This window comes from Hyperolius riggenbachi, chromosome 5 (assembly GCF_040937935.1).
Source record: "Hyperolius riggenbachi isolate aHypRig1 chromosome 5, aHypRig1.pri, whole genome shotgun sequence".
NCBI classification, from domain to species: domain Eukaryota; kingdom Metazoa; phylum Chordata; class Amphibia; order Anura; family Hyperoliidae; genus Hyperolius; species Hyperolius riggenbachi.
In genome coordinates this window covers 266,550,085-266,560,023 of record NC_090650.1, presented here as the reverse complement: position 1 = coordinate 266,560,023, position 9,939 = coordinate 266,550,085, and the positions used below count along the sequence as shown (strand labels likewise).

Sequence of the window (9,939 nt, the reverse complement as noted above, 5' to 3'; positions counted from 1 at the left end):
AGAGAGCAGAGAGAAGCTGCACTAATCTAAATAACACACAGCAGTGTGCAGAGAGGGGCCTGGAGGGGGGAGATGCATCACAGAACCACAACACTGAAGAACTTGGCAGCCTTCCAGACACAGGCTGACAAGTCTGACAAGAGAGAGATAAGTTGATTTATTACAGAGATGGTGATAGTATAACGTGCTGCAGTAAGCCAGAACACATTAGAATAGCTTTTGGAACTTGTAGGATGATAAAAAACAGGATGCAATTTTTGTTACAGAGTCTCTTTAATATAATTTATTATTACAGAGAAGGCAATTGCTGGTCCCATCAGAGCTATCAGTAGGCTCAATAGCATCCTGAAAAACATGCAAATGATGATTTAATCAATTAAGTCCGCTAACCAGCATGCATAAATACTTAACATGCCATGAGATAGCTATTTGGAGACTTAGCTCCACTCATAAAGCTAGGCATATATATTAAGTATAACAGTGAAACTTAATCCAATTTCAAAGTTTCAAATTCAATTAAATTAAATGATAATATAAAAATCATGCTGCCCATTCAAATACAAGATGTATATGACAAATGAAATGTGCACAGAACACATTTGCTGGGACAATTAATCAATTGATTTTGTCCACCTGCATGCACAAACCTCATGATGAAGTTATCTGCAGCAAGGTTATAAAATCCAGCAGTTTAAGTAAAGACATGAGACCATGCTTAAGTTTAACACCCATAATCCAAACAATTTGGGTAAATAAACATATTGCTGAATCCATGGGCAATAGTAGACAAAATACTTTCTACAACCATCAGCGCTGTAAGAAACTAAAAAAAAAAAATCTTCCCCTGCGCCAGGTTTAGGAATAGACCTCAGAAATCAGACAGGCAACCATCCTCCGATGTCCGCTGCCACTTACTTGGTCTGCCGTCCTCTGTCTCGTGTCCATCTCCACCAAACACCAACCGCGGTGTGGGGAATGGACCTCTCGGCGTTCTGACAGCTGCGCGTACCGGATACCGGATCTGATGTCACCGTAAGAGCGGAAGTGTCGTGCTCACAGCGCTATTGCCCTTGCCTCCGCTCTGGACACGCTGGGAATCACACTACCGCCAAAGGAAGTCACCTTTCCGCCTCCGCAAAGTGAAGCTTCCCTCCGACGCGCGATCGGTCTCCACCATGCTGCCTCAAACACCGTCTCTCCTTACATAGCTGACCTCCAGCATGCTTCAGAGATCCACTACCGTGGAAAAACAAGGTACACCCCCAGTAATCCTTCCAGGACAGGGCTACTTATAAAAATTCCATGGCCTCAGCACTCCCTGGCTGCTGACCATATCTAGCTGTAGAGAGCTAGAGGCTTCCCGGGACAGGAAACACAAATAACTGGCAGGTGAATACTGGAGGGGTGGAACTTATAGAGAGCTAGTTCTTTGTGTTTCCTGTTGAGGGCGGAGCCCAAATCTTATATGTAGCACCTGTCCTGGAGGGTTTTTGGAAAAAAAAAACCTTACAAGGCATGGTCTAATTAGCCTCAAAAAGGAAAAAAAAATCCTTCCAGACTCCAGGTGGAAATCAGATAAAAACCCTGGATCAACACCACCGGGAATTATCTAGTAATTATAATCATGGATATCTTTCAACGCAAGGAAAGCATCTAAGCACCCCTTAAATGCAGACGTAGCATTTGCCATAACTACTTCCTGTGGTAATATATTCCACATTTTAATCTCGCTTACCATAAAAACCCTTTCCTAAATACATGGCAACCTTGTGTCGAGGGATTCCTTGCAGCTGTGCAATAGCAAATGTGGACATGTGTCAAATCCCCCCCCCCCATCACATTTGAGTCCCGGGATCTCTGCAACCATACCTCATACACTTACCAAAATTGGAGGGAGGGGCAATCAGAAAATAGATAGGGAGGGTGGCTAGGAAGAAAGGTAGGTAGGTAGGTAGCGAGGTGGGGTGGGCAGAGAGAGAGAGGGAGCGAGAGACAGAAAGACGGGGGGGGGGGAGAAGAGAGGGAAGGGAGGAATGCAGGAAGGGAGGGAGAGATGGAAATAATTTTACTAGGAAAAAAAATAGTTATTTGGTTTAAGACCGTTTTAAGCACCCAGAGTTTTTGGAAGCTCACATTACTGTATGTCCTAAGCCTGATAGAGACTTACTGAAATCTAAAAACTATAGGCCAATAGCATTGCTAAACATGGACTACAAAATTCTCACATGTGTGTTAGCCCAACAGCTTAACAGGATACTTCCCTTCCTAGTGGATAAAGATCAAGTGGGATTTGTACCGCATAGGCAGACCTCTGACAACATACACAAGACCGCCTGCCAACATACGCAAGACCATGATTATTATTCAACATGCCTCAGCTTCAGGATCTTAACTCTGACTTTGGCTTTAGATATAGAGAAAGCGTTCAACACCATATCATAGGATTTTGAAAAGTGTGTTGAGGAATGCTGGCCTAACTGTGTTTCTTCATATTATTGATCAACTATACTTGGTTCTCAAAGCCCATCTCAAGCTCCCCAGCTCCTCTCAGATAGCCATACTGAAACGTGGCATCCGCCAGGGATGCCCTCTTTCCCCAGCAATTGTCGCCGTTGTGATGGAACCATTAGCAAGTGCGATTCGTCGCAATCCAGATATTAAAAGATATACTATTATTAAGACAGAATATAAGCTTTGTTTGCGGACAATGTTTTACTGACCTTAACTCAACCTTCTATCACGGTACCAAACTTGCTTAAGGAGCTGAAGCGTTTTGAATCTTTATCAGGCTTGAGACTTAACTACAATAAATCTGAAGCCTTATTTAATAATTTTCCCTTAGGCATGGGTGGCTACATTAGTAGGCTATTTCACTTTAAAGAGTAACTGTTAGCCCCCAAAGTGAAATTTAAATCTCTACAGCAATGTTTTATTTAGTATTAAAGTGATCCAAAAAGCCAATGCAGAACTTAAAAATCAATATAATTTTGTTACTATGTAGCCTTTTGCCCAAGCTAAGGACGCAAAGCCGCATATCAGATACTGATGAGCATGCAGAGCATGCCTATGTCTGCCCGACCCCCCTCTCCCCCCCCAGGACCAGGTGCCGATCTATTCGCACCACAAACAGCTGACCGCTCTGACAGGGAGAGAGAGCGGCAGCACTTCCAGCGCAGCCACGGCAGAGCAGCCGCCACCGAGTCACATGTGAGACATGTGAGAGAGATGCACGGTGGCGGCTGCTCTGCCGTGGCTGCGCTGGAAGTGCTGCCGCTCTCTCTCCCTGTCAGAGCGGTCAGCTGTTTGTGGTGCGAATAGATCGGCACCTGGTCCTGGGGGGGAGAGGGGGGTCGGGCAGACATAGGCATGCTCTGCATGCTCATCAGTATCAGATATGCGGCTTTGCGCCATTAGCTTGGGCAAAAGGCTACATAGTAACAAAATTATATTGATTTTTAAGTTCTGCATTGGCTTTTTGGATCACTTTAATACTAAATAAAACATTGCTGTAGAGATTTAAATTTCACTTTGGGGGCTAACAGTTACTCTTTAAGTGCCAACCCCATTACCTTAAATATTTAGGAGTAAAAATCCCTTGTGATCCCGCTAAAATTTTCTCCTGGAACTAGATTCCCCTTTTTAGGACATTACAAAAATTACTAGACACTTGGACGAACTAGAAAATCTCGTGGGCAGGACAAGTGACAGCAGTTAAAATGACCTTGTTACCTAAAATCATGTATTTTTTCAGAACACTACCTGTTCCTTTTACAAAAAAAATCCTGGAACCCCTACAAAAACATCTTTCTTTTTATATGGTCTTAAAAGCTTAGAATCAAAACGCAGTAACATGTTGCTACATAAATAAGGTGGAATGTTGGTTCCAAATTTGTATAAATGTTATCAAGATTCCCAGCTCGCCTTTTTGCCTAGGCTTTATGCAGGGTTCCATACCCCTAAATGGATTCACTTAGAAAACTCACTCATGTCCCCCCTGACATGGAAAGGTATTTTGTAAGCTCAGTAATGGAAGCCTTCCGAGATTAAAAAAAAAAAAAAAAATGAGATCACCATACTCCTATTATACGCTCATAGTCTGGAGAAAAGTTAGATTCAAATTTAACCTTCAATCACAACTTACCAGTCTTCTACAATTTTTTTTTTTTTTTTACCAACCCCGATTTTTTGGAGGGTTTACAGAAACAAATTCTCTTGGTGGATCATGAATAAGATTACAACTCTTAAGAGTTTCCTTATAGGTTATAAAACATGCTCGCTTCCGACTCTTATCGAAACACTGCAGGTTCCATCAACAGATTTTTTTTAGGCTAACTCAGCTGTTTCACTATATACGTTCTATAACCAAACTGAACCAAGAAATACAGTTATCTTCACTTGAATCTATCTGTCTTTCAAATCCCCTATGTAAGGGAATCCTTTCCACCTTATATTTGATATTTAATACTAACGTTAGTGACTAAATTCTCCTTTCAAATGGAATGGGAAAAAGATTGTTGTGTAACTTTAGATTCTGAGCAATGGCAACAATGTTTTGACACACTATTCAGGGGTAGCCTTCACGTTACACACATGGAGGTATCACTACGGGTCCTACACCGAGCCTATCTGGTTCCTGTTAGGTTACATCAAATATACCCAGTATGAAATATTATATTTTGATAAAGTTTAATTGACAAGGATCCTGTTGATTAGACTTGTCTGAGGTTATTAAATTAGTGAAAGTAATCACCCATTTGGAAATATTGGATAAGGTGAACTAGGGGTTTATGGAGATGCGGTGTTGCTTCTCTTATAGTACAAAAGTCTTTGGCCACCATTTTCTTTGTCTTAAGAGTTGCTTGGATTAGAAGCATGTACCACCCTGCCCCCATAGTAACATGAGATATCTTCTCCCCAACAAGGTAGCCAAGCCATCTGGCTTCTATTATTGAGTTGGGGGGAGGAAGATTCCTTTAGCCAAGACTGGTCAAAGCAGCTATTGAAATGCTCTTCTGAACGGCTGAATAGGAGTTACATAAGAATTCCAACAAGACTGTATTTGTATAACTATTATAGCATCTTTAGAATAGTGAGTAATATGTAAGAACATATATATATAGTTAGTAATGAGTAGATAGATTTTAATATTAATGAGTACATTTGTTTAGTATATAAGTTTATATATGTTAGCAGATAGGAGTTAGTATTTGAATCAACCAATCAGAAGGCAGCTGGGAGCCTGAGACGTCAGATTCAAATAAAGGAGGAGGGAAGTTGAGTCTCACACGCTGGACATTCACAAAGGGACTAAAACTCAAGCACACATATTTAAGTCCTGTTCTCACAGACATTTCAAGACAAAGAAACTTTATTTAATTCTTATTTTATTTAAGATCTTTTAATAACCCTTTTTATTTTACTTAGAAGATTTATACTATGGACTTTGTATATTTATAAACTGAAACAATAAACCTCATTAAAAGGTGATTTTTGTTCAACGCCTATCCATCTGGAGAAAAAAGACATTTGCTGGAAATTTTCATAAAAGCTTCTATTATTACACCCAGATAGGGACCGTACTTGTTTCTGGGGCTGTCGAAAATTCGGCTACCATTTCATATATGGTGGTCGTGCCCAACTGTTGCTGATCTTTGAAAAAAAAGACTCAGACTGGTCAATAACATTTTTGATCTACACCTTAACCTTGGCCCAACTATTTTCTTATTGCGTCTTCAGCCAAAAAATATAAATTCTGTCAAACATAAATTGATCCAATGTATAGCAAATACCTCCAAGACCTATATTGCTTCACAGTGGAAACAACCGGGGCAACATTATAGGTTGGTACTTGACCGCATACATGAGCTCATGATAAATGAAAGGATTAAGGCTAATCTGTTGGATATGACGCACCATTTTGAAAAGATATGGCTTCCTTGGACTTAAAATGTGTCTTCACTGGGAATTCGGAATGCTCTAGCACACTTTTAGGATTGAATTTATGACACATATCTACCCTATCACGAGTAATGTATTTATTTGGGTGGGGGTGGGATGGGTACCCCCGTGACTGTTGATAGTGTTTCCTTTCTTCTTTATCTGTTATCCAATGACATTTTTTTTCCTTATTGGATTGTCTCTTCTGCAGCACTTTCTTCCTCCATAGGGACATTATATACTGTTCATGACTGTTACATGTTGATTACACCCATGAAAAGCGTTATATAATGTGGAGGAAGCCGCTTTTTGAAAAAATTAAAGTCATTGGAAATCCAAACTCTGTTCTTGCTATTATTAAGAGTCTTACTGTCATTTGATTCACACTGAATTGTTTGATGTTTACAACCCAATATACAGACTTCTTTAAATATTGTACATAACAGTTTTCTTTTGACTTGCAAATAAAAGTTTTTGAAACCAAGACCGGTTTAAGTGTTATTTTGGTTTCTTGATGGGGCGCTAGGTTTAGACTTTCTGTAACTAAGTAAATTTCAGTTTAATATTAAAGTCTTCAATTTTATGAAAATTTCAGAAAAGTTTAACATACCAGTGGAAGGTGAGGATATGGCTTGTGTTGAGGTTTCAACACTTCCATCTTGGCCGATGACAGTCTAGTATGCAATAAGAATGAAAATATTACACAAAATAGAGGTCCACCAAAAGCAATCCTATAAATATACACACATGTACCACCAAATGATAAGGTGTCAACACATGGTTTTAGTAATTGTTTAATACTTGTTCCAACCAGCGGGGTACTGGAGCTTTAAATTCCATCTTAGTCAAAAATGCAGGCAGTCACATAACATATCCCATATATTAAAAAAAAAAAAAAATTATATATATATATATATACACACTTGTTATGAATCATCTAGAGATGCTCAACATTAGAGGACCCTTCCAACTCACAAACAACTGTGATGTCTGACTGAGCTATTTACAATCTATAGTTTTATAATAACGCATTATGAGGTCTCCTATTTAAAACATTCTTGACTATCTTTAAGCATTTTAAAATTTAAAAAAGATGAGTTAGTTCTAATGTGTAGCGATTGTGGAATCGTATTCGCGGTCAGCGCACCAGACATGCGCTGACGCAGCGGATTTCCTCCACAACCGTATATTTGAGGACACCCAGGCTAGGTGCTATGCACCCGCAGAGGGCAATTCCCTCCGGCAGATGGCGCTGTGGAGTGCAGGCGAACACAGTCGCTGCACAGCCACAGATGCCAGACGGGAATTGTACAGATCCAGGACAAGGTACGATCAGGCAGGGCTGGATAGCCCACAAGAAACAGAGCAAAGGGACAGAACTAATGTGTGTCCACCAAACTAGTCGCCACCCAGCGACGGTGAACACACAACGGCAGAAACGAAGTGGGAATGCAATCGCAAGAATGGCGATTGCCGACAGAGACACAAGACTGAGCAAAACAGGGCACGAGGGTAGCAAAGGCACAGCAAATAATACAATGAGATACGGAAAATAACAAACGCTAGCTAACCGCGAACACCGCACTCATTCGCAACAGTGCACGCGGTTATGCGCGGTCTCCACGTGATAAGCACAATAGAGACAAGCACGCCTAACTAACCATTAACAGACAAACCTGAAACAGAGGACGCGAGCGCTTGCTTAACGGTTACCTCACCGAGCCTCTAGCAAGCGTAGCAGACAAGACAGACACACGAAAACAGGGACAAGCGAGAGATAGGATCCACAGCACTAGCGAGAAGCGAGTGCGATCCAGGTACAGAGTAGCAGAACAGAAGGATCCCCAGCGCTAGCGAAAAGTGGCTAGCGCGATCCCAGAAGACAGAACAGAAGGATCCCCAGCGCTAGCGAAAAGTGGCTAGCGCGATCCCAGGAGACAGAACAGAAGAGTTAGCTGGTAGCAACCGCTGCACCAGCTATACTCCAAGAACAGAGATCAGAACCATTTCCTGTCGACCACCGTTGGGACAGGACAATGGCAACAGAACAAACAGATAATACAACCTGACTGGGCTAGAAGGGGAGCCTAAAGCAACCCCCAGGAATTAACTATACTAGATAGCAATGGCTGACATTCCAGCAGTGTCCATCAGGAACAGACCATGGAAGGGAAATGACCAGCAAAGCCTTCTGGGAAACATAAAGCTCTTATAGTGCCAGTCATCAAAGAAGGCAGGTAGGGGATTTGCATAACGAATGTATGCAAATTCCCCAGCAAGAGAACAGACCAGAACTTGCAATGGAAAGACAGGTCTCTGTTCCAGAGTCCTGCAGCATGCAAACCTAAACAATGGTCAAAAGGCTGCCTGCCTGCCTGCCTGTGCAGGCAGCTGAGCGGATTCTCACATAATGGTTTGTGAACCAAAGCAAAATCCAGCAAGTTGCTTGCTACATGTTTCATCAGGCACACAAGCAATTATAACATGATTAATCTACAGTAGTAGACCAAGCACCCCACAAAGGGGACAGCCATATTTAGTAGTACTACTTAAAGAGATACTCCAGTGAAAATAATGTAACAAACAAGTGCTTAATTTTTACAACAATTAAGTATAAATGATAGGGTTTGCCCATTGTAAAATCTTTCCTCTCCCTAATTTACATTCTGACATTTATCACAGGAGAAGGAGAAGCTGCTTGCTTTTGTGTAAACAGCTGTTATTTCCCACAATGCAACAATGCTCCCACAGTGTGATGTTAGAACCCTGGTGCTGACACACTGTGGGAGGGGTTTCACCCCAATATCAGCCATACAGAGCTTCCTGATGATCAGTTTGTGAGAAGGAAAAGATTTCTCATGGGAATGGGGGTATCAGCTACTGATTGGGATGAAGTTCAATTCTTAGTTACGGTTTCTCTTTAAGTATACTGCTAAGTGCACAAACATCCTTTCACTGGCTCATAGGCAAGAACCCTCATAATAAAAGACAATGCTCCTGTACTCTGGATGCAAACTCTTTACCCCCCCCCCCCCCCCCTCTTTTTTTTTTTTTTTAACAGTAAAACTAGTTGATATGTCCCCATTTAGGATGAAATACTGAAGCGCATCCCCCATTTAACCTGCAAACCTATTCTCTCTTGTACTTTCATTGAGAAACACATCCTGGACTTGCATACACATCACATTATTGGTACAGTATATGTATTTCTTCACATATAAGCAGACAGGTCAAATCTAAAATGTATACGAACAAGGAAACAGGAAAAAAACAAAAACAACTTACCATTTTAAGTTCTTCTCCATATGTCTTGATAACAGCATGCTCAACATTATGTTTACTTTCAAAATAAATCCTAACAAGTTTTGCCTCCTTACGGTTGATTAAAAAAAAGTTCCTTGAATGTAAGTTTAAAAGGGTTTGACCATCTACGTCTAAAATGGTGAGAGAAGAGAAAGAAAAAAATATCTAATTAGGTTTGTTTTTTTTTTATATACAGCCTACATCTAAGTAGGTTCAGCATTTAAAGTATCATTCTACAATCACTTTTAAAAAAATGACAGGTAGGGAAGGAAAATGAAAGTTTTCAGTATTTCTCACCTGGTCCACCCCCCCTTTACTTTGCCGGCCTTTTTTCCCACCCAGGAAGAGGAAATATGTTGTAGACCCATCAAAGCTGCATCCTACCGTATATGGTACTCATTACCAGGGCTGTGAAGTCGGTAAAAAATCTTCCAACTCAGACTCCTCAGTTTATGAAATCACCAACTCTGGGTACCCAAAATTGCTCCGACTCAGACTACACAGCCCTGCTTATTACTGGAAAAAGTGGAACACGGCGCTGGGTGATTTCTGCCACTGTCAGCAGAGGCACCAAACGAAAAGGTAACTTTCACAGTAATGAAGATGAAGATCAACGGTCTCCTTATTCAGAAGGAGAACATTTTTTTTCTTCCTACAGGTTGTTCTTTAAGTGGAGCTCTGGACAAGGAAATCAAACTA

The 9,939-nt window shown here is 41.0% G+C and overlaps 1 protein-coding gene across 1 annotated transcript in view; it reads right to left on the bottom strand.

Annotated features, from left to right (window-relative positions):
- Positions 1 to 269: 269 nt before the first annotated feature.
- The window catches only part of SYCP2L (synaptonemal complex protein 2 like), an 89,703-nt gene continuing 80,033 nt past the window's right edge, over positions 270 to 9,939 (bottom strand). The window contains exons 16-18 of the mRNA XM_068234627.1: positions 9,223 to 9,371; positions 6,548 to 6,611; positions 270 to 345 (exon numbers count right to left, since the gene is read on the bottom strand). Coding sequence (XP_068090728.1) covers positions 335 to 345; positions 6,548 to 6,611; positions 9,223 to 9,371 — 224 coding nt within the window. The 3' untranslated portion in view covers positions 270 to 334. The remainder of the gene's footprint in view (positions 346 to 6,547; positions 6,612 to 9,222; positions 9,372 to 9,939) is intronic.